General features: G+C 43.2%; 1 protein-coding gene across 1 annotated transcript in view; it reads right to left on the bottom strand.

Moving 5' to 3' along the window:
* Positions 1 to 26,275, bottom strand: part of adarb2 (adenosine deaminase RNA specific B2 (inactive)) — a 420,947-nt gene that overhangs the window by 63,784 nt on the left and 330,888 nt on the right. Inside the window, exons 5-6 of the mRNA XM_061964838.1 lie at positions 14,632 to 14,800; positions 7,218 to 7,369 (exon numbers count right to left, since the gene is read on the bottom strand). Coding sequence (XP_061820822.1) covers positions 7,218 to 7,369; positions 14,632 to 14,800 — 321 coding nt within the window. The remainder of the gene's footprint in view (positions 1 to 7,217; positions 7,370 to 14,631; positions 14,801 to 26,275) is intronic.

Genomic DNA, 26,275 nt, shown 5'->3' with positions numbered 1-26,275 from the left:
CTTCCTGGATTTCGACCTCACGCCTGCCCACTTACTACGACGCCGCGCTCCTGTCCTCGACCACCCGCCTGTCCTCCAACACTCGAGCCTGCTTTGCCCTTATTTGGACTTCCGCCTGGATCAACACGCACTCTCAACATCCTCTGGCAACCATACTCAGATAAGTTCCACATTTAGTCACACTTCATCTCTTTGGTTTAATTACACATCTCATTCACACACCAAGCTGTCAATAAACACGCTGACAGCTAAACGACGTCATCGTCTCCCTGTCGTCTTCTTCTCTTGAAATCACGTCACAATTCTAGCCTGATTTAGACATTCCTTTACCACTTTTGACGTGTGTTTGGGGTCATTGTCCTGTTGGAACACCCAACTGCGCCCAAAACCCAACCGCCGGGCTGATAGTTTTAGCTTGTCCTGAAAAATTTGGAGCTAATCCTACTTTTTCATTGTCCCATTTAAAGCAGCAGTTCCATTGGCAGAAAAACAGGCCCAGAGCATGATACTACCACCACCATGATTGACGGTAGGGATGGTGTTCCTAGGATTAAAGGCCTCACTTTTTCTCCTCCAAACATATTGCTGGGTATTGTGGCCAAACAGCTCAATTTTAGTGTCATCTGACCACAGAACTTTCCTCCAGAAGGTCTTATCTTTGTCCATGTGATGTTTAAACGACAGCCATTAAAAAAGAACATGTAAAGTGCTATTATTTGCATCTACGTGAACTTCCTCACGCTGCAAGTCTCGACATGTTCGAATAAATACATTACACAAAGAAATAAATATAATTTTAAAGAATGACTTGTAGCGCGAGTGACAAAAGTATATGATTGTTACTGTGTTCCAGGACAACGTCAGCGTTGATGCGCATGCTCAGTAGGGTTGGGTAGCTCTTTTTTATGGGCACCACTCGAAAAAAAGATCCAACAGGTGCATTTTGTTAAGTACTGCGATAGAATCCAGGTTGATATTTCCATGCTTTTATTCTAAAGTTTACTTTGCACTGAGCAGGGGGAGATTTATTTCAGAAGGTAGCTAAGAATACGTAAAATGCCGGCTTAATTCGGACTCCCAAAGGAAGTAGGAATGAGAACAATAGCAACCTTCATCTGTAACAGTCTCAGTCGGGACACAAGATAGTCCACAACAATAACAGCCTTCATCTGGAACAGTATCAGTCGGAAAAAAAGACAGTCCAGAACAATAGCAACCTTCAGCTGGAACAGTATCAGTCAAGGCAAAAGACAGTCCAGAATAATAGCAACCTTCAGCTGGAACAGTATCAGTTGGGTCACAAGATAGTCCAGAACAATAGCAACCTTCATCTAGAACAGTATTAGTCGGGACACAAGATAGACCAGAACAATAGCAACCTACATCTGGAACAGTATCAGTCGGGACACAAGATAGTCCACCACAGTAGAAACCTTCAGCTGGAACAGTATCAGTCAGGACACAAGTTAGTCCAGAACAATAGCAAACTTCATCTGGAACAGGATCAGTCGGGACACAAGATAGTCCAGACAATAGCAACCTTCATCTGGAACAGTATCAGTCGGGACACAAGATAGTCCAGAACAATAGCAACCTTCATCTGGAACAGTATCAGTCGGGACACAAGATAGTCCACCACAATAGCAACCTTCAGCTGAAACAGTATCAGTCGGGACACAAGATAGTCCAGAACAATAGCAACCTTCATCTGGAACAGTATCAGTCGGGACACAAGATAGTCCAGAACAATAGCAACCTTCATCTGGAACAGTATCAGTTGGGACACAAGATAGTCCAGGACAATAGCAACCTTAGCTGGAACAGGATCAGTCGGGACACAAGATAGTCCAGACAATAGCAACCTTCATCTGGAACAGTATCAGTCGGGAGACAAGATAGTCCAGAACAATAGCAACCTTAGCTGGAACAGTATCAGTCGGGACACAAGATAGTCCAGAACAATAGTAACCTTCATCTGGAACAGTATCAGTCGGGACACAAGATAGTCCAGACAATAGCAACCTTCATCTGGAACAGTATCAGTCGGGACACAAGATAGTCCACCACAGTAGAAACCTTCAGCTGGAACAGTATCAGTCAGGACACAAGTTAGTCCAGAACAATAGCAACCTTCATCTGGAACAGGATCAGTCGGGACACAAGATAGTCCAGACAATAGCAACCTTCATCTGGAACAGTATCAGTCGGGACACAAGATAGTCCAGACAATAGCAACCTTCATCTGGAACAGTACACGAACAGTCTCTTCCTTGGGATTTAAAACTCCTTCCATCAATCAACAGAACCGTTTGAATGAACTTTGAGACATTCAAAAGTTTTGTTTCCATTAATTTTTTTCCCAAAAATATTTAGAAAACACTGTTCTAACTGTCTATGCATCCGCCCCGATACATCCTTGGTAGTAGTGTCATGTTGGTAGTAGTGTCATGTTGGCAGTAGTGTCATGTTGGTAGTAGTGTCATGTTGGTAGTAGTGTCATGTTGGTAGTAGTGTCATGTTGGTAGTAGTGTCATATTGGTAGCGCAATCCAAGATCATTTCTTGATGCTGTCTGCTATTTAACATCAACATAGTCATTAGAGAGCTGATATGTGTAACATGTGACAATATTACAGCAGACATCACTTCAAACAAGTTGTAAGCATCCACAGATGTCTAGTGTGATGTCATAGGTCAACAGATGTCTAGTGTGATGTCATAGGTCAACAGATGTCTAGTGTGATGTCATAGGTCAACAGATGCCTAGTGTGATGTCATAGGTCAACAGGAAAAGGAATTCAGTTATCTGCACTATAATGAATAAGCGCCCCCTAGTGTACGGGAGCCACCTGGCGTAAGACCATTAGTCACATTAGAGAGAGTGCATGGACACTTGGACTTCACACCGAGGTGTGAAAATACAAATAAACGAACTATTTGAGAAATCAGACTACTTTAGTGCATGGAAACGAGACAGCTAAGTGCTGGTCTTGTAAACAAACATACTGGGATGGAATCCAAGCTGAAGTACCATGAAAATGTGCAGACTGATATTGTTTTTCATGTTCAATTTCTTACATTGCAGTACGTTCGGTCAAATGGTTATTTTTGGATTAATTAACTTTCGGATTTCGATTATTCATGACAGGTTATTTCTATCTGGGATTCAAATCCATTTTATTGTCAGAATGTCATACGGTAACTTGTTTTAAAATGTTTCACGTGAATGCACATTATTTCATTACTCTAAACGTAATTGATCTAAAGTCCTATTAGGTGTACTTTGGAGTCTCCTCACTTGTGAGTAATCACGAGCGTTACAGTAAATCGTTACTTTCGACAGCCCTAATTGAAGTAAAAAAAAAAAAGTGATTAAATTCTTTCTCATGAACTTGTTTTAGTACAAAATATGCATCAAATTCAATTAAAGTTTGATTTAAAGCGTATAAAAATGGTTTTACATGAATAAAAAAGGGTAACATTATTTTTTAATGGGGCGGCTCCATTTAAATTCTGCTTGGGGACCCAATTTGACAAAACTACAAGACATTTGAAGATAAACAGACCCATTTGTCTTGAGAACGATCCCTTTGGGTCTCAATTCGATGTCGATAAAAGCGGTCGACCATGCTTGTTGATCAAAGTGGGCACTTTTTAGTAATAAGAAGACAGAGGAGCAGGTCTGGACAAGTTGGTTGACAGAAGTCTTCACAACATAAGTATTATTATTGCCGTCATACTTGCCAACCCTCCCGAATTTTCCGGCATTTTGTGGCAGTCCGCTCCCTGTATGATCAGTGCCAGAGCTTGGTCCGCATTGCCGGTAGTAAGTCGGACACGTTTCCAGTGAGGGTTGGACTCCGCCAAGGCTGCCCTTTGTCACCCATTCTGTTCATAACTTTTATGGACAGAATTTCTAGGCGCAGTCAAGGCGTTGAGGGGATCTGGTTTGGTGGCTGCAGGATTAGGTCTCTGCTTTTTGCAGATGATGTGGTCCTGATGGCTTCATCTGGCCAGGATCTTCAGCTCTCACTGGATCGGTTCGCAGCCGAGTGTGAAGCGACTGGGATGAGAATCAGCACCTCCAAGTCCGAGTCCATGGTTCTCGCCCGGAAAAGGGTGGAGTGCCATCTCCGGGTTGGGGAGGAGATCTTGCCCCAAGTGGAGGAGTTCAAGTACCTCGGAGTCTTGTTCACGAGTGGGGGAAGAGTGGATCGTGAGATCGACAGGCGGATCGGTGCGGCGTCTTCAGTAATGCGGACGCTGTATCGATCCGTTGTGGTGAAGAAGGAGCTGAGCCGGAAGGCAAAGCTCTCAATTTACCGGTCGATCTACGTTCCCATCCTCACCTATGGTCATGAGCTTTGGGTTATGACCGAAAGGACAAGATCACGGGTACAAGCGGCCGAAATGAGTTTCCTCCGCCGGGTGGCGGGGCTCTCCCTTAGAGATAGGGTGAGAAGCTCTGCCATCCGGGAGGAGCTCAAAGTAAAGCCGCTGCTCCTCCACATCGAGAGGAGCCAGATGAGGTGGTTCGGGCATCTGGTCAGGATGCCACCCGAACGCCTCCCTAGGGAGGTGTTTAGGGCACGTCCCACCGGTAGGAGGCCGCGGGGAAGACCCAGGACACGTTGGGAAGACTATGTCTCCCGGCTGGCCTGGGAACGCCTCGGGGTCCCACAGGGAGAGCTGGACGAAGTGGCTGGGGAGAGGGAAGTCTGGGCTTCCCTGCTTAAGCTGCTGCCCCCGCGACCCGACCTCGGATAAGCGGAAGAAGATGGATGGATGGATGGACTCCCGAATTTCAGTGCCTCTCCCGAAAATCTCCCGGGACAACCATTCTCCCGAATTTCTCCCGATTTCCGGCCGGACTTAAGGCACGCCCCTGCAGGTCCGTGCGGACCTGAGTGAGGACAGCCTGTCGTCACGTCCGCTTGGCCAACCAAAAAGTAACCACAGAACACTATACCGTATAGTTTTCTGTGGTTACTTTTTGGTTGGCCAACGGTTTACGTTGTATTGCGCACCCTGACGGCAAGTGTGGGAGTCGGTTCTGAAGTATCAAGTAAAGAGACGAAACTTCATCACCTCGCCGGGTTATTGACTCCAACCCAGAATATTACACTGCCCATACCTACGCTCCGTCAAAGGCTGTGCTACTGGCTGCAAATCATTGCACTTTCAAATACAACAATGAGTAGAGAGGAGTGTTATGTGTGTGTATATGTGTAAATAAATGAACACGGAAATTCAAGTATTTATTTTATTTATATATATATATATATATATATATATATATTAGAGATGCGCGGTTTGCGGACACAACCGCGGAGTCCGCGGATTATCCGCGGGTCGGGCGATTGAAATAAAAAAAAATTACATTTTATCCGCAGGTCGGGTCGGGCGGTTGAAAAAAAAAAAAAAAAGATTTTAAATAGATTCAGGCGGGTGGCAGTTAAACCAATTCGGAAATATATATACATAGTTAAATGTTGTTACCCACATACAAAAAAACGAGCAGCAATCTTTGAAACAGGCAATTATTTATCATCAGGCACCTGCAGCATGCCACAATAGAAGAAGAAAAAAAAAAGAGATGGCAACGCCGGCAGCAAACGTGGTACGCGACAAACTAAAAAAGGGAATACTAAAGACCAGGGGAAAAAAAGGCCAGCAAAGTTCAGCGTGGACTCATTTTTGTGAGGTTGTAAATCAGGATGATAGTAATGCTGGCTACGTGATTTGCAAGAGCTGCGACGCTGTTTATGTCTACGACAGTCACAAAACCGGGACATCTAACATGGTGCATCACATTTGTGCAAAACCCCGAACCTCCACAAACACCCTGAGCATGAGCAGTTTCGTCCGCCGTGATCCCAGAAGAGTGCCACAGGATGTTAAAACAAGATAGAACGCAGCTGCCTGCAGCAGTTTGAGTGGCCCGAGCGCGCTTGGAGGTGCGCTCAGCGCGGCTCCCAGATGATTGCGCACTGGTGTGCGTCTGGGCCGTGACAGGGTGGCACGCATTGAATGTCTCTGCTACATTGGATCAGTCTCCTTTCTTTAACAGGCAAAAGCTTTATAACCTCACTAATGCCTTGCATCGTCTATATTAAATATATAACAACGGGCGGGTGGCGGATGGCGGGCGGGTGCGGTTTTGATTAAATGTTAGTTCGGGTGGATGGCGGATGGTTGACGACTTTTGTGATGCGGTTGCGGATGAAATAATTGCCTATCCGCGCATCTCTAATATATATATCCATCCATCCATTTTCTACCGCTTATTCCCTTTTGGGGTCGCGGGGGGCGCTGGAGCCTATCTCAGCTACAATCGGGCGGGAGGCGGGGTACACCCTGGACAAGTCGCCACCTCATCGCAGGGCCAACACAGATAGACAGACAACATTCACACTCACATTCACACACTAGGGCCAATTTTAGTGTTGCCAATCAACCTATCCCCAGGTGCATGTCTTTGGAGGTGGGAGGAAGCCGGAGTATCCGGAGAGAACCCACGCAGTCACGGGGAGGACATGCAAACTCCACACAGAAAGATCCCGAGCCCGGGATTGAACCCAAGACTACTCAGGACCTTCGTATTGTGAGGCAGACGCACTAACCCCTCTGCCACTGTGCTGCCCTAATATATATATATATATATATATATATATATATATATATAAAATAAAATTCATATATATAATAATATATATATATATATATATAGCTAGAATTCACTGGAAAGTCAAGTATTTATTTATATATATATATATATATATATATATATATAAGAAATACTTGAATTTCAGTGAATTCTAACTATAAATATACTCCGCCCCTTAACCCCGCCCCCGGTCCCGCCCCCTTCAATCTCCCGAATTTGGAGGTCTCAAGGTTGGCAAGTATGATCAAAGGCAAACACAGTTCCTGATATCACAAGCTCAAACGGGCGAAAAGTATCAATTCAATTCAACGCATTGACTGAAAGTATGAATTTGTGGAGCAACTGAAGGACGTTTCCATGGTAAGCAAGTGAGTAACATTTGTTTGTATAGCATCTTTCACGTTAAAGGAGGTGTTGCCAACAATGTTTAATTGGCCTGGTTGACCTTGGCACGTGTGCTCACAATTGCAATGAGTTCAATGCATTATGAGTTTTAACATAAGTGTTGTCATATTATGTGCACACCAATCAGCTGTGGAACACAAACTTACGGTCCATGGTGATTTCGTAGGGTGAGTTGAGTCTCCCGTCCCCACATGGCGAGGTGCTAATGTACAAGTGGAAGTGGATGCTGTCTCGTAATCTGTAGCTGCGTTCCTTGTGTCGAACAAAAATAGACTGTTCCCAGTCTTCTGGCCTTTTACTTTGGTAGCAAAGACAAAAACAGAATGAGAACATGTAAGACGGATCGGGTAAAGTAGCATTATACATCACAACATTACTTAGAGAGTGGCCCCATTTCAGTCAGGAACCAATATTTGTAATACTTCAAAAATTAAAAATAGGTGCACCTGTGCAATTTAATGGGAGCCCATTCAGAGCTGTATTAAAGGAATGGCATTGTCAGAGAAAGATGAATTTACTGTATTATTCACAACTACACTGCATCATATTGAGAGAAGGTTCTAATATCATGGCCACCTTATTTAGCTGAATACAAAAGGCTAAATATCAAATTGCATGTTTTCAATATTGTATGGCAATATGTACAAATAAGTCTTGCTTTCATCCGTCTTTTCATTTGCATTTCTCTATCTAACAAGTAACTGTCAACATCCAGACCAGGGTTGTCCAAACTACGGCTGGCGGGCGTCTGCGAGATGGCATGAGCCTAATAAAAAATGTGACCAGAAGTGATGTATCTGGGAATATCAAGTAGTCGGATTGCTGCAATTTTGTCACCATCTGGTGGCCAACAAAAGTAACTCTGCTTTTGAATATACTTGCAAATTATCATGTGCAGCATTTACCTATAGGACCCAATCCAAACAACCTTCCTTAGTCACGGGGCGAGAAAAAAAAACTCAACCAGTAAAAAAAATGGCAACAAACATGGTCACACATTTCACAACCTGCTCATTGAACTTTGTGGATATTATAAAAAAACGCCCAATCAACATAAACATATGAAAATGACACCCATTTAAATGATGGGAAACATTCAAAACACTCTTATACATGTTTGCTGCATTTTAGCTGCTTGCTATTTCTGATTGGTTAAAAAATCTTAAGGAGGTCGTCACGAAAGTAAATAAGGTCGAAGTTGAACTTTCACATACTCTTAATAACCAATTACAATAATTGTTAATTATACATCTATTATATTATTGTAATAATATGTACTCATATATACAAACATATATATATACATGTACTGTATATATACATATATACACATATAAGTACATATATCAGAATCAGAATAGTTTTTATTGCCATTGTTTGAGAACGGGTTCACAAACTAGGAATTTTTCTTGGTGCAATGGTGCAACATAAAACACATATAACAAAGAATAGGCAATAAAAAAGAGCTGTAACTGAGCTATCAGATCTTGTTATTGTCCATGTGTCTGATGGCCGAGGGAAAAAACTGTTGAGGTGGCGGGAGGTGTGGGTCTGGATGGAGCGTAGTCTCCTGCCTGAGGGGAGAGGGGAGAATAGTTTGTGTCCAGGGTGAGAAGAGTCAGCTGTGATCCGACCCACACGCCTCCTAGTCCTGGAGGAGAACAGGTCCTGGAGGGATGGGAGCTTGCAACCAATCACCTTCTCAGCAGCACGTACCATGCGCTGCAGTCGATGCTTATCCTGGACTGTGGTGCCGGGGAACCACATGGTGATGGAGGTGAGGTGAGGTGAGAATAGACTCGATGATGGCTGAGTAGAACTGCACCAGCATCTCGGTCGGCACCTTAAGTTTCCTCAGCTGCCGCAGGAAGTACATCCTCTGCTGGGCCTTCTTGATGAGGGAGCTGATGGTCGGCTCCTACTTGAGGTCCTGGGTGATGGTGGTGCCCAGGAAACGAAAGGAGTCCACAATGGAGACGGGGGTGGGAGAGTCAATCAGGGTGAGGGGGGATGGTGGGGCTGTGCCTTTCCTGAAGTCCATGATCATCTCCACTGTTTTCTGGGCGTTCAGCTCCAGGTTGTTGAGGCTGCACCAGGACGCCAGCCGGTCCACCTCTCTCCTGGAGGCAGACTCGTCGCCATCCGAGATGAGCCTGATGAAGGTAGGGTCGTCCGCAAACTTGAGCAGCTTTACGGACTGGTGACTGGAGGTGCAGCAGTTTGTATACAGGGAGAAGAGCCAGGGGGAAAGTACACAGCCCTGAGGAGTACAAGTGTTCGTGGTTCAACTGTCCGAGACAATTTTCCCCAGCCGCACGTGCTGTCTTTGGTCTGTCAGGAAGTCATTGATCCAACTGTAGAGGGAGTCGGGCACGCTGAGCTGGTAGAGCTTGTCTCGTAGCAGTCCAGGGAGGATGGTGTTGAAGGCAGAGCTGAAGTCCACACGCAGGATTCTAGCGTAGGTTCCTGGGGAGTCCAGATGCTCCAGGATGAAGTGGAGGGTCAGATTCACTGCATCATCCACAGACCTGTTGGCTCTGTAGGCGAACTGCAATGGGTCCAGGAGGGGGGTGGTGATGTCCTTAAGGTGGGGCAGGACCAAGCGCTCAAAGGACTTCATGACCACAGACGTTAGCGCCACCAGCCTGTAGTCATTAAGTCCTGTGATCCGTGCTTTCTTGGGGACAGGGACAATGGTGGAGGTCTTGAAGCAGGACGCGGCATGGCTCCAGAGAGGTGTTAAAAATGTCAGTGAAGACAGGAGCCAGCTGATCCACGCAGTGTCTGAGGGTGGAGGGGGAGACACCATCCGGCCTGGGGGCCTTCCGCATGTTTAGCTTCAAGAACTGTCGGCGTACATCCTCTTCTCGGATGGAGAGGGCCTTTAAAGTCCTGTGATGTTCTTGGGGTCCTGTGATGTCCTTGGAGTCCTTTAAATCCTTTAAAATGAAGTGCTGGCGTTGGTGGGGAGGGTAATGGTGGGGGGAGCAAAGCTTTGATGAGCTGAAGGCCGTTCATGACGACAGAAATGTATGTTGAGGCCCTGAGCGAGAGTCCGGTCACCCAGGGCCTGGGGGGCTTTGGGCTTATATTTTGTAAGGGCCCTTAATCCTCATTGGAATCATTGGAGCTTAACTGTTCCTGTAGACAGTTAGAGTACACAGATTTAGCTTTCTCCACTTCCCTGTTGAAGTGGTACTTTGCTTCTCTGTAGGTACTTCGGTCCTCGCTTCTCCACGCAGCCTCCTTCTTCTTGCGCAGCTGTCGGAGCTTGGGTGTGAACCAGGGCTTGTCGTTGTTATAACAAGCCCTGGTGCGCGTTGGAATGATGCACGCCTCATTAAACTGAATGTATGAGGTCACAGTGTCCGTATACTCGTCCAGATTGTCCGTGGCTGCTCCAATTGCCTCCCAGTCTGTCGTCTCCAAACATGCGCGCAGCTCCTCCACAGCCTCGGTGGTGAAACACTTACTGGTCCTCATAACAGGTTTAGCCAGTTTCAGTCTCTGTCTGTATGAAGGGATTAAGTGCACCATCACGTGATCTGATAGTCCGAGAGCAGCGCGCGGGACTATCAGTATATATGCATATACATATACATATATACAGATATACATACACATATATATATGTATATATATATATATATGTATGTATGTATATACTGTATATATATACAGGTAAAAGCCAGTAAATTAGAATATTTTGAAAAACTTGATTTATTTCAGTAATTGCATTCAAAAGGTGTAACTTGTACATTATATTTATTCATTGCACACAGACTGATGCATTCAAATGTTTATTTCATTTAATTTTGATGATTTGAAGTGGCAACAAATGAAAATCCAAAATTCCGTGTGTCACAAAATTAGAATATTACTTAAGGCTAATACAAAAAAGGGATTTTTAGAAATGTTGGCCAACTGAAAAGTATGAAAATGAAAAATATGAGCATGTACAATACTCAATACTTGGTTGGAGCTCCTTTTGCCTCAATTACTGCGTTAATGCGGCGTGGCATGGAGTCGATGAGTTTCTGGCACTGCTCAGGTGTTATGAGAGCCCAGGTTGCTCTGATAGTGGCCTTCAACTCTTCTGCGTTTTTGGGTCTGGCATTCTGCATCTTCCTTCCATGAAGTGCTCTAAAACTTGCTGGTAGACGGCTGCGTTGACCCTGGATCTCAGGAAACAGAGTGGACCGACACCAGCTGGACTGCTGCTGAGTGGTCCAAAGTCATGTTTTCTGACGAAAGCAAATTTTGCATTTCCTTTGGAAATCGAGGTCCCAGAGTCTGGAGGAAGACAGGAGAGGCACAGGATCCACGTTGCCTGAAGTCTAGTGTAAAGTTTCCACCATCAGTGATGGTTTGGGGTGCCATGTCATCTGCTGGTGTCGGTCCACTCTGTTTCCTGAGATCCAGGGTCAACGCAGCCGTCTACCAGCAAGTTTTAGAGCACTTCATGCTTCCTGCTGCTGACCTGCTCTATGGAGATGGAGATTTCAAGTTCCAACAGGACTTGGCGCCTGCACACAGCGCAAAATCTACCCGTGCCTGGTTTACGGACCATGGTATTTCTGTTCTAAATTGGCCCGCCAACTCCCCTGACCTTAGCCCCATAGAAAATCTGTGGGGTATTGTGAAAAGGAAGATGCAGAATGCCAGACCCAAAAACGCAAAAGAGTTGAAGGCCACTATCAGAGCAACCTGGGCTCTCATAACACCTGAGCAGTGCCAGAAACTCATCGACTCCATGCCACGCCGCATTAACGCAGTAATTGAGGCAAAAGGAGCTCCAACCAAGTATTGAGTATTGTACATGCTCATATTTTTCATTTTCATACTTTTCAGTTGGCCAACATTTCTAAAAATCCCTTTTTTGTATTAGCCTTAAGTAATATTCTAATTTTGTGACACACGGAATTTTGGATTTTCATTTGTTGCCACTTCAAATCATCAAAATTAAATGAAATAAACATTTGAATGCATCAGTCTGTGTGCAATGAATAAATATAATGTACAAGTTACACCTTTTGAATGCAATTACTGAAATAAGTCAAGTTTTTCCAAAATATTCTAATTTACTGGCTTTTACCTGTATATATATATTTTTGTATATATATATATATATATCCATCCATCCATAACACCAGCCAAACTAATCATAAAAATATGAAGAAGCAGCGTGAAGGAGATTTAGATAAGAGTTTTTTTTTTTTATCATACATTTAAAACGTTCTCCCACAACATTTTATTTCCACACTCCTTTAACACATGTTCATGTTGGTATTAGCTACACAAACCAATAAAAAACTGGTTTGTTTTGACACAGATAGAATGTTCCAGTTTTCTTTCCTTTTGAAGAAAACTTGCACAGCCTGAGAAGGTCTGAGGACAAGAACGGCTCAGTGAAAATAATCATTTAAAAAAAACTAGACCAAAACTAGTATGATATTTTGAAAAAAAAAACACATTGCAGCTATTTGTGGAAAGAAGCGGTCATCTGTCTGCAATGTCCTTTCACTGTGGGTAAACATGGCACTTCTGGCATTTTGTGCGGACATTTCATCATGACTTCTTTCCTCCATTAGCCTTTTTGCTGAAGCGTACATTGGCCATCACTGCCATGCGCTTTTGTCAGTGCTGTGTATGCAAATATGACATTCTGCTATCTACTCTTTGTGCGCTAATCTGATGAATCAGCCTTGCCGTGAAGTTCTTGGGGGAGAACATAATGTATGCTTATGCCTCAGGAATGTCTGCAGGTGTGCAGAATGCTGCAAAGTTGTACAACTATAAAGGTCATCAAGTGTGTGTGATTGGCTGGCACACACACATGCTTGGTGATTTATTAACGGTGAATGAAGCGCTGCCATGGAGCTTATTATAGATGCGCTTTTTTAGATATGCTGTGGGAGGTCACGGCAAACAAGCTCCTTAATGCTATTAAGCAATTAATGTGCCGACTTGAAGTTTCTGGAGGCATTCTGGAAAGTAATCCGATGTAAAAACCACAATCTGGCTTGGACCTGCGTGTCTTTTCATCATCTTTAACTTTACAAGACAAACATTGCAGCAGGTAACCCTTTTGACCTTTTCTTGCTATGCAATGTTTTGAATCAAAGATTCACTTTGTATAAATCTGACACATAGCTGGAGTGGCAGCATAATGGTTGGGCTGTCATTTCTTGGAATGTGAACTTGAGTGAAGTGTGTGCAGTTACCACCAGATCCAGCAGATGGAGCTTTGGTGAAAAAAGGCATGAGTGAAGTCTATTTTTTTCTAAATCCAGAATGTCATACATAATTACCGTATTTTCCGCACTATAAGCCGCCCCGGGTTATTAGCCGCACCTTCAATGAATGGCATATTTCAAAACTTTGTTCACCTATAAGCCGCCCCGGGTTATTAGCTGCGCTAAAAGGAATGTCAAAAAAAACAGTCAGATAGGTCAGTCAAACTTTAATAATATATTACAAACCAGCGTTCTAACAACTCTGTTCACCCCCAAAATGTAATGTGCAAATGTGCAATCACAAAAATAGTAACACTCAAATTAGTGCAGTGCAATAGCAACATCAATAACTCAACGTTGCTCGAACGTTAATGTCACACAACACACAAAATAAACATTTAAAGCCCACTTTCTGAAGTTATTCCTCATCCATAAATCCCTCGAATTCTTCTTCAGTGTCTGAATTAAAAAGTTGGGCGAAAACGGCATCCAAAATGGCCGGCTCCGTCTCGTCGAAGTCATCAGAGTCAGTGTCGCTGTTGTTGTCCAGCAGTTCCGCGAATCCTGCCTTCCGGAAAGCTCGGACCACAGTTGAGACCGATATATCCGCCCAGGCATTTACAATCCACTGGCAGATGTTGGCGTATGTCGTCCGGCGCTGTCTCCCTGTCTTAGTGGCGCAGGTCATCTTGTTGCTTCCTCTACCTACGCACCATTCATTCATTTATGTTCAATTCTCTCGCTGCTGCTCTATTTCCGTGTTCTACTGCGTGACTTATTGCCTTGAGTTTGAATTCTGCGTTGTACGCGTGTCTCTTAATAGGAGCCATTTTGTGGTCTTTACAGATGTAAACACACAAATGAAATGAAACGTAATATCCGCGCGAGGTTGCTTACAGTAGAAGAAGAAGCGCTTCCTCTTCTATGGGGGCGGGTGCTTACCTTGGCGGTTGCTTACCGTAGAAGAAGAAGCGCTTCCTCTTCTACGAGGAAAAAAGATGGCGGCTGTTTACCGTAGTTGCGAGACCTAAACTTTATGAAAATGAATCTTAATATTAATCCATATATAAGGCGCACCGGGTTATAAGCCGCACTGTCAGCTTTTGAGAAAATTTGTGGTTTTTAGGTGCGGCTTATAGTGCGGAAAATACGGTATTGAGGACTGCTCATCAGCGGAGGAAAACACGTTGCTCCAAATATTGTCTTCACTGTGGATTTCTTCACTTTTTTTCTTCAATGAAGTGATAATGATGTCTTTTTAATGTCTTATATGCATTACATGGTTCAATACCTAATAAGGTACACTTGTATCACACAGTATTACCTCAAGAAGAGCTCCAGTTGTGCGTAGAGGAAGCGTAGCAGAGCTCTGCGGACGCTCACTTCAGCATGACAGTCGTTGACCACATGTCCCTGGTCACTCAGATTCTCTCCGTTGATACACTTGGTGCCTGTAGACAACGCCACCACCTGGGCATAGTTCATGTCCAGACCTGTGCAACAAACACTTTGCATTAATTGGCGTTAGCTTTCATCTTTGTAAGTCATTTTTAACCACGAACAAAACAGACATCAGCAGGGATTTGGCTGTAGTGGCAATAGAGCACTTTTTTTGTATTGAGTATTGAAATGAACTTATCCTTCTTACAGTGATATTTCATTTGCCTGTCTTCTAACAAACTCTCCCTGTTCTTATCCAATTGTATGAAGAAAACTGCTAAACTAATATAAAGTATGTATATATATATATATATATATATATATATACCGTATTTTCCGCACTATTAGCCGCACCTAAAAACCACAAATTTACTCAAAAGCTGACAGTGCGGCTTATAACCCGGTGCGCTTTATATATGGATTAATATTAAGATTCATTTTCATAAAGTTTAGGTCTCGCAACTACGGTAAACAGCCGCCATCTTTTTTCCCCGTAGAAGAGGAAGTGCTTCTTCTTCTACGCAAGCAACCGCCAAGGTAAGCACCCGCCCCCATAGAACAGGAAGCGCTTCTTCTTCTACTGTAAGCAACCACCCGCCCGCGTAGAAGAAGAAGAAGAAGCGCGGATATTACGTTTCATTTCCTTTGTGTGTTTACATCTGTAAAGACCACAAAATGGCTCCTACTAAGCGACAGGTTTCCGGTTCATGAAAAGACGCAATCTCTCCATCCGCACACGGACTACTATTTCACAGCAACTGCCTAAAGACTTTCAAGAAAAGCTGGCTACTTTCCGTGCATATTGTAAAAACAAGATAGCTGAAAAAAAGATCCGGCCAGAGAACATTATCAACATGGACGAGGTTCCACTGACTTTTGATATTCCTGTGAACCGCACTGTGGATACAACGGGAGCACGTACGGTGAATATTCGCACCACAGGGAATGAGAAGTCGTCCTTCACTGTGGTTCTAGCTTGCCATGCTAATGGCCAGAAACTTCCACCCATGGTGATATTCAAAAGGAAGACCTTGCCAAAAGAGACCTTTCCAGCCGGCGTCATCATAAAAGCTAACTCGAAGGGATGGATGAAGAAAAGATGAGCGAGTGGTTAAGGTAAGTTTAAGTTTACGCGAAGAGGCCGGGTGGCTTTTTTCACGCAGCTCCGTCCATGTTGATATACGACTCCATGCGCGCCCACATCACGCTGGTTTTTAATATATTATTAAAGTTTGACTGACCTATCTGACTGTTTTTTTGACATTCCTTTAGCGCAGTTAGATGCGGCTTATAACACGGGGCGGCTTATAGGTGGACAAAGTTTTGAAATATGCCGTTCATTGAAGGCGCGGCTTATAACCCAGGGCGGCTTATGGTGCGGAAAATACGGTAGTCAAAGTTTATCCGTTATACAGAGCTCAATACAGGGGTAGAGCGGAATATACGTTAGGACCCTGTGAAACAGGCTTGTAGGGATGAAATAGCCTCTGTGTTTTTTCCTGACCTAATGTATATGTATATATATATATATATTTATTCATATGCACTAAATCTAAAAATTGTAAATGACAATGCTATATATGTCTGTAGCAAAATGGGCAGTCTTGTAGACACATCAATATTAATAAATGTAGCACATCAACAATATGTTATAATAATATATTAACAATATAATAATAATAATACACAAATTATAGATGTATCAATAAATGATTCATAATCGAATCGTAGCCCCTGAATAGTAATCGAGTTGTGAGATGCTTCTAGATTCGCACCTGGAGGAATACAGAGTTCAGAATGAGCAACAATCAGGAACACTGAAGAGAAACTATTCTGAAAATACTGAAAGACTGAATTTGTCTTGTTAAGATGTTTGAGAAGTGGACGGACACCAAACTACATTTGGTCTGCTTGAATGGTCTCCACTGGAGAGAAGGTCCATCCTGAAGACATCAACATGGAGGAGCAGCCTATTGAAACACTCAAATGGCAAAATGGACAAGGAATGACAGCCAAATGGTTGATGTTTTATTTCTGTATGTATTCTGCAGTTCCCACTGTTACTTTCACTTGAGGGTACCTGGACCCGTGTAAACCTGTGTAATCCACCATCACCTGTTCCAGCCTGATCATTCATCAACTTGTCAACCCAGCTTTGCATCCAAAGCTTCTGCCAAAAGATTGTCTCTGGCGGGTGTGCTCACCACTTGTGTTATTCACCCTTCCGGGTGTGATTCATCATCATTTACCACTTCTCCCTGTCGGCCCACCTGTCAGCCACCTTTAATTCACTGCTTCATCACATCACTTTTCTGCAACTCACCATTATTCTGTCAGGTTCTTGCTTCCCCACTTCCTCATTCTCTTTACTTCATTGAACAAAATGTAGTATATTCCTATTTAGAACAACTATATTTACTTACTAGAAACCCTGTGTTATAGTTGGAGCATTGTTCAGGATAAAACTGACTACAGTGGAACCCGTTTGTGTTGACAAAAGGGAGTCACTTAGTTACAACTTGGCAGTGGTTTGTCGTTTCTTTGTTTTTGTCCAGTCCCGCCACAGACAAATCACATAGAAGATGTAGATGATCTATATCTGCTGTACACATTTACTTTAGAAAAGAGAAGTGTTGGATACTTCTCTTGTTGTCTTACCGTATTTTCCGCACTATAAGGCGCACCTAAAAACCACACATTTTCTCAAAAGCTGACAGTGCGCCTTATAACCCGGTGCGCTTTATATATGGATAAATATTAAGATTCATTTTCATAAAGTTTCGGTCTCGCAACTTCGGTAAACAGCCGCCATCTTTTTTCCCGGTAGAACAGGAAGCGCTTCTTCTTCTACGCAAGCAACCGCCAAGGTAAGCACCCACCCCCATAGAAGAGGAAGCGCTTCTTCTTCTACTGTAAGCAACCACCCGCCCGCGTAGAAGAAGAAAAAGCGCGCAGATATCACCGTACGTTTCATTTCCTTTGTGTGTTTACATCTGTAAAGACCACAAAATGGCTCCTACTAAGCGACAGGTTTCCGGTTCATGAAAAGACGCAATCTCTCCATCCGCACACGGACTACTATTTCACAGCAACTGATATTCCTGTGAACCGCACTGTGGATACAACGGGAGCACGTACGGTGAATATTCGCACCACAGGGAATGAGAAGTCATCCTTCACTGTGGTTCTAGCTTGCCATACTAATGGCCAGAAACTTCCACCCATGGTGATATTCAAAAGGAAGACCTTGCCAAAAGAGACCTTTCCAGCCGGCGTCATCATAAAAGCTAACTCGAAGGGATGGATGAAGAAAAGATGAGCGAGTGGTTAAGGTAAGTTTAAGTTTACGCGAAGAGGCCGGGTGGCTTTTTTCACGCAGCTCTGTCCATGTTGATATACGTATGTTTGTGATTGCACATTTGCGTACATTTTGGGAGTGAACAGAGTTGTTAGAACGCTGGTTTTTAATATATTATTAAAGTTTGACTGACCTATCTGACTGTTTTTTTGACATTCCTTTAGCGCAGTTAGATGCGGCTTACAACACGGGGCGGCTTATAGGTGGACAAAGTTTTGAAATATGCCGTTCATTGAAGGCGCGGCTTATAACCCAGGGCGCCTTATGGTGCGGAAAATACGGTATTTGTATTTGACTTTGTTAAATGGATTTATATTCATATTTGGCGCAGCCGGAGGGGATAGAAAGAATAAGAAGAGGAAGACAGAGGGAGAAATTGCGGTAAGAAGAAGGGGATAAGACAGACATACAACAACAATAACAACAACAACATAACAGCATCATCAAATAGGATATGTACAAATATGATAGTAAAATAGATACCAAAGAAGCAGTTAGTGAAGTAAATATTAATAAAACAGAAATGACAATGAACATTATTACACTACAAATGGATCAATACAAATACCAATAGAAATAGTACTTTTGATAATGAATAATAACAATAATTACTATTATTATCAACACTGCAATTGTCAAATGCAACAATGCATATATGTAATGATACATTGAAATACAAAAGAAAGCAGAAAAATGGAGGGAAAGAAAGAGAAGCCAACTGTATTAACCTTGTAGATTGTTATAGTTTCAATAGGTTAAGCTTTGTCAGTGTGCATGAGTGTATGTATGTATATATGCTTGTATATGTACAGTATGTGTATATGTATGTTTGCACAGTGAATGTATGTGTACATTATGTGTATATATGTTTGTACAGTGAATGAATATGTGCATTATGTATATACTGTATGTATGTTTGTACAGTGAATGTATAAGTACAGTATGTGTATATGTATGTTTGTACAGTGAATGTATATGTACAGTATGTGTATATGTATGTATGTATGTATGTATGTATGTATGTATGTATGTATGTACAGTGAATGTATATGTACAGTATGTGTATATGTATGTATGTATGTATGTATGTATGTACAGTGAATGTATATGTACAGTATGTGTACAGTGAATGTACAGTATATGTACAGTATGTGTATATGTATGTATGTATATATGTATGTATGCATGTATGTATGCATGTATGTCTGTCCAGTGAATGTATATGTATAGTAAGTGTATATGTATGTTTGTACAGTGAATGTATATGTACAGTATGTGTATATGTATATATGTACAGAATGTGTATATGTACAGTATGTGTGTATGTATGTTTGTACAGTGAATGTATATGTACAGAATGTGCATATGCATGTATGAACAGTAAATGTATATGTACAGTATGTTTGTACAGTGAATGTATATGTACAGTATGTGTATATGTATGTATACATGTATGTACAGTGAATGTATATGTACAGTATGTGTATATGTATGTATACATGTATGTACAGTGAATGTAAATGTGCAAAACAACAGATGCGGTACCCAGGGAACAAGGTACCATCGGCCCCAGGACCCCCAGAATCGGGCCCACTGTGTCACCCGGCAGACCAGCGGTAGGCTGTACACAAACGCGCTCAACAGAGAACAAGGCACAGGAAAAGCAGGAGACAGCCAGCCCCCAAGCCAGTGAGAGACCACACCCCAAGCGGGCAGAAAAACAGGATGCCCTGCCCCGTGGGGCCTAGAGACTCCGTGCAGCCGGACAAAAAGACCACCCCGCCCCACAACCAACCGTTTACCCCCTCCCACGGGTCTGGCCGCGCGCCTCCACCACCAGGGACAATCCCCGACAAGCCCACGCCCAGACGACAGCACGACATCGGGCGCGAAGCACGACACGGCAGAGTGCGAGGCCGACAAGCCAACCAACACGACAACAAACGAAAACAAAGCCTGCTGTTGTCGTTTCAAGTTGCTTCGTGATAATGTTACCAAGACTACAAAACATGTCAACATAGAAATGACCCCTTCGTGTCCCTGATTTCATGTGGACAAAAGCGACCGACCGTGTAGGTCAACGCCCAATCAGGTATTAGTTATGTCTTTTACTAAAAAGCCGCAGCAAGTACGTAATTGGACGTTGACATGGAAAGTCGGTCTGGGACTTGACGAGTTGGTCAACGTCGCCAACTTGTCAATTTAAGAAGTTGCACTGTCCAGGATGGTTCCTTAAAATAGTGTTAGTAAGTACTAAATTCAAATGTAAACTACAAGTCCTTGAGAGACCAAAGATGACCAAATCACTACCAGCACAATTCTTGATTCCCTTTGAGAACTTTAGAATGTCTTATTTTGGATTGCAACATAAAGCCGTGCAGACAAGAGGCGGGGCAGTGTCATTCTGTGCTCACTCCCCCCGCCTCAAACAGGCAGATCTGCAGGCACCGCCAAACCACCACATCACTTTTTATCAGCTTGGGCCCAGACGGCACTGCGGACATTAGAGTCCTGACTCTGTCACTGACGAGGAAGGAAATACTGGGAGGGCATTAGTGACATGCGGCATGATAGGAGTGTGAGTGTGTGTGAAGTTGAGGAAAGAAGGAGAGAAAATGTTTTGCATTTCCTCAACATGTCAGTTTGTGGCTCAAAGGTTAGCGCTGCTGCTGCTGCTGCATAGCAAGAAGCTTCATTGAAGATTCTAATTGCTGAGCATTCAATGTGACTTTTACATTTGTGTCACTGACTGGTCCAGGCTGCACGGGTTCCAGGTTCTCCTTGACCCTGAACAGGCTAAGTGGACGGATCAATGACACATACCCCTAATCTGATGCTAGTCATGAACACGGAACTATTGTTCTGCAGTCCTTTTCACAGCAAAATCCCACATATTGTGCCTTAAAGGGCACCATGATGAAGGTTCATGCATTCTGTCGTGACCTCGCACGCACTCTTGAAAGCCTGTGTTCGCGGGTTTTGTGGTTTGGCTCAGTTGTGACGTCAGAGCGAGGTGGCCGCATTTGTTCCATAATCCAACAGAAGTGGCTGCATTTGGACCATAATCCATCAGAGGTGGCTGCATTTGGACCATAATCCAGCAGAGGTGGCTGCATTTGGACCATAATCCAGCAGAGGTGGCTGCATTTGAACCATAATCCAGCAGAGGTGGCTGCATTTAGACCATAAACCAGGAGAGGTGGCTGCATTTGGACCATAATCCAGCAGAGGTGGCTGCATTTGGACCATAATCCAGCAGAGGTGGCTGCATTTGGACCGTAATCCAGCAGAGGTGACTGCATTTGGACCATAATCCAGCAGATGTGGCTGCATTTGGACCATAATCCATCAGATTTTGCCTCTGCGTCAGACTAAGGAAAGAGATTCCAGCTGGCTCAATTAAGAACCCCCGGTGGTGCCTTGCCTCTACGGTTTGTGAACAGCCTCATGTTGGTGTGGCTGATCCTGTCATCCACCCCCTCTCACCTTAAAGGTGGGAAGTTCCCTGTGAGGACCGTCATCTTTGATGACTCTACTGCATGGGAGTCAAATGTGCGGCCTGTGAGCCTGAACAGGTTTTATCTGGCCCTCGAGATGAGATTGCCGAGTATAAAAATGATCTGAAATTTCTGCTGTTCTAAATGTGTCCACTGGATGTCGCAACAGTAATTCTTTGTAGAAGGGGCGGAGCTATGTGCCGTGTTATGACAGCAGCAACACTTTAATGCTTGGACATGACATACTCAAATGTGGGTTGTTACGTTCATGCCTTGATTGTATAATATGTATAAGACATAATATGTAATATAATATGTATCCCCTTCTAACTTCATGTGTTCAAGTGTCTCTGGTGGGCACATCAATCAGTCTGAGGAGTAACAGTTGGCACTTTTAAAGTGAACTTCTACCCAGCACCACCTCTGTGTGTCACTCAAGGATCCACAGCATGTGGAAAGGTGCGTAAGACGGCTGTGAAGTTGCCCACATTTCTACGTCAACCTCAGTTTTGATACAATTGACCTTTGCTGTGAAAGCTTTGTACATGAGGCCCCAGGTCCTGCCACCTGCAGTGGTTGGCTGCATCAGAGATGAAATACAGGACACCATGACTGACTTTGTGGAGTGGTCTCAGGCAAACCATCTGCTCCTGGATGTGGACAAGGCCACAGAGCTGGTAATAGACTTCAGGAGGAAGTGGACCCCAGTGGGGCCCATCACCATCCAGGGTCTGGAGGTGGCAGAAGCCCATTTGAAGAGCACAACACAATGTGGTCTACAAGAAGAGCATGATCCTGAGGAAGCTGGGGTCCTTCAAGGTGTTGGAGATCTGTGGCAGCCGGTGTCCCAGCCTTTTCAGCGACTTGCTAGGAGAGCGGCGCCAGCAAATTGGACATACAGGTAAAAGCCAGTAAATTAGAATATTTTGAAAAACTTGATTTATTTCAGTAATTGCATTCAAAAGGTGTAACTTGTACATTATATTTATTCATTGCACACAGACTGATGCATTCAAATGTTAGACGGCTGCGTTGACCCTGGATCTCAGGAAACAGAGTGGACCGACACCAGCAGATGACATGGCACCCCAAACCATCACTGATGGTGGAAACTTTACACTAGACTTCAGGCAACGTGGATCCTGTGCCTCTCCTGTCTTCCTCCAGACTCTGGGACCTCGATTTCCAAAGGAAATGCAAAATTTGCATGGTTGGGTGATGGTTTGGGGTGCCATGTCATCTGCTGGTGTCGGTCCACTCTGTTTCCTGAGATCCAGGGTCAACGCAGCCGTCTACCAGCAAGTTTTAGAGCACTTCATGCTTCCTGCTGCTGACCTGCTCTATGGAGATGGAGATTTCAAATTCCAACAGGACTTGGCGCCTGCACACAGCGCAAAATCTACCCGTGCCTGGTTTACGGACCATGGTATTTCTGTTCTAAATTGGCCCGCCAACTCCCCTGACCTTAGCCCCATAGAAAATCTGTGGGGTATTGTGAAAAGGAAGATGCAGAATGCCAGACCCAAAAACGCAGAAGAGTTGAAGGCCACTATCAGAGCAACCTGGGCTCTCATAACACCTGAGCAGTGCCAGAAACTCATCGACTCCATGCCACGCCGCATTAACGCAGTAATTGAGGCAAAAGGAGCTCCAACCAAGTATTGAGTATTGTACATGCTCATATTTTTCCTTTTCATACTTTTCAGTTGGCCAACATTTCTAAAAATCCCTTTTTTGTATTAGCCTTAAGTAATATTCTAATTTTGTGACACACGGAATTTTGGATTTTCATTTGTTGCCACTTCAAATCATCAAAATTAAATGAAATAAACATTTGAATGCATCAGTCTGTGTGCAATGAATAAATATAATGTACAAGTTACACCTTTTGAATGCAATTACTGAAATAAATCAAGTTTTTCAAAATATTCTAATTTACTGGCTTTTACCTGTAGATGAGATAGAAAAACCGCAAAGTTAATCGGCACACAGTTGGAGGCATTTGTGAGGAGCTCACTGGACAAAGTGCTCTCCATCATGGACAATCCTGCCCAAGCACTCCACCAGAGAATAGAGGCTGCAGAGCTCCTTCTCCAGCTCTGCTCTCACAGTAACGCGACAGATGATATTCATTATTATACTTGCTCAACCTCATCTTTGTTAATAATCCATTTATTCTCATTCACTCCTTCTCTATTTACTATATTCCTTTTGTCTCATTTGTAACTACATTTCATTTATTTAGTAGTCTAGCCATTCTATTGCTTTCTAATTTGATGCTAAAATGTGTGTATAGTTGGTATCCAGCACCCCCCGCGACCCCTAAAGGGACAAGCGGTAGGAAATGGATGGATGGATGGTATTGGGCATAACAACACCCACATGCCACATGAAGTGACATCAATGTCAGAGCCTCAATCGATGTTTTGATTGGGTGACTGTAAATGACAAATGTCAAACTCCAGGCCCGGGGGCCAGAATTAGCCCGCCACATCATTTTCTATGGCCCGCGGAAACAATGTGTGTCAATAAAGTGCTTCATCTTCCTCACTAAATGTATTTCTCCTTCACTTTTGGACAGAAAACAAATACATGTACTGTATGCAATTGGATATATTTTAGACTAATGCAACAAATATTAAATGATCATACATTCAAACATTGAAATATTTGCTTGGCTTAAAGCAACTTATCATCACAATAGATTTTACAGTCAGCTCAGTGGTTTGAATTTTATCTTAAGAAATAAAAAAACCTTGTACTATTTTCTCCATTTACAATAACACATGGACATTTTAAATACCATTTCTGGCAACTAAGCTGCTATGTAATAACCCTGAAAAGTACAGATTTGTTACTACAGTTTAGGTTAAAAATGTATTTATTAATAAAATGCATAGATGCTCATACATTTATACTGATGAATAATGAAGTGTTACAAGCGGTCCCTTGAGGGCAGCGATGTGGCCCTCAGTTTGACATCCCTGCTCTAAAGGATGCAGCTCTGCACACGGCCAACATTTGTGTAATCATCAAGAATCATTTCATGTCTTACAAATGTTGTCTATGCACATAAAGAAGAGTTTGGGAGCCAACAGTAGTAATACGTGTGTTTCATAGTCCCATACTTGCCAACCCTCCCGGATTTTACGGGAAACTCCCGAATTTCAGCGCCTCTCCCGAAAACCTCCCAGGACAAATTTTCTCCCGAAAATTTCCCGAAATTCAGGCGGTGCTGGAGGCCACGCCCCCTCCAGCTCCATGCGGACCTGAGTGACGTGTCGACAGCCTGTTTTCACGTCCACTTTCCCACAATATAAACAGCGTGCCTGCCCTATCACGTTATAACTGTAGAATGATGGAGGGCGAGTTCTTGGTTTCTTATGTGGGTTTATTGTTAGGCAGTTTCATTAACGTCCTCCCAGCGTGGCAACAACACACAACAACAGGAGTCACGTTTTCGTCTACCGTAAAGCAGTTCGTCTGCCGTAAACAGCAATGTTGTGACACTCTGAAACAGGACAATACTGCCATCTACTGTACATGCATATGTGACAATAACATCTAGGGCTTTTAGAGAGTGCAGTGCACAACTGCGCACACAACAAGGAGACGAAGCAGAATGCATCATCAGAGAGGGTGTTCAGCATGGTTAGAAAAATAGTGACAGAGAATAGAACAAGGATGGACAATTCAACCCTTAACTCAACAATGAGTAGATGAGTGTTATGTGTGTGTATATGTGTAAATAAATGAACACTGAAATTAAAGTATTTCTCTTATTTTCATATGTATATATATATATATATATATATATATATATATATATATATATATATATATATATATATATATATATATATATATATAGCTAGAATTCACTGAAAGTCAAGTATTTCTTATATATATATATATATATATATATATATATATATATATATATATATATATGTATGTGTGGGAAAAAAATCACAAGACTATTTCATCTCTACAGGCCTGTTTCATGAGGGGGGGTTCCCTCAATCATCAGGAGATTTTAATGGGAGCATTCACATACCATGGATTATATAGGGCACAGAGTGGGTGGGTACAGGCTGGCGTAGGGGCGTGGTGATTGGCTCATGTGTTACCTAGGAGGTGTTTCCGTCTGTGGCGGCATGCTGTTACAATTTCGCTGCGCTTGTTGAGGGATGACAGGTCTGGACGGTAAATAATAAACAGTTTTTCTGATGAAAGCGGATACAATTTCACCCTCACCTATGAACCCACGCCAGGAAACTAACCGAAAAAGAACAGAAAACGAAACGACATCATCTGGTACAACCCCCCATACAGCAAAAACGTCTCAACTAACATTGGACACAAATTCCTCAATCTGATTGACAAACACTTTCCCAAAGACAACACCCTAAGAAAAGTATTCAACAAGAACAACATTAAATTGAGCTACAGCTGTATGAACAATATACGACAAATCATCTCAAACCACAACAAAACAATTGCAAATGAGCCGTCGGCCCCCGGACAGAGCGACTCCAAAACCAACAAAGGTTGCAACTGTCGAAAGAAACCTGATTGCCCTCTCAACGGGGGGTGCTTACAAACATCAGTTGTCTACCAATCTAAGGTAACACGCAAGGACATTAACACATCCGACACATATGTAGGATTAA

Source organism: Nerophis lumbriciformis, linkage group LG07, assembly GCF_033978685.3.
Source record: "Nerophis lumbriciformis linkage group LG07, RoL_Nlum_v2.1, whole genome shotgun sequence".
NCBI classification, from domain to species: Eukaryota; Metazoa; Chordata; class Actinopteri; order Syngnathiformes; family Syngnathidae; genus Nerophis; species Nerophis lumbriciformis.
The sequence above is the reverse complement of the archived record's forward strand: the minus strand, read 5'-3'. Positions and strand labels throughout refer to the sequence as shown.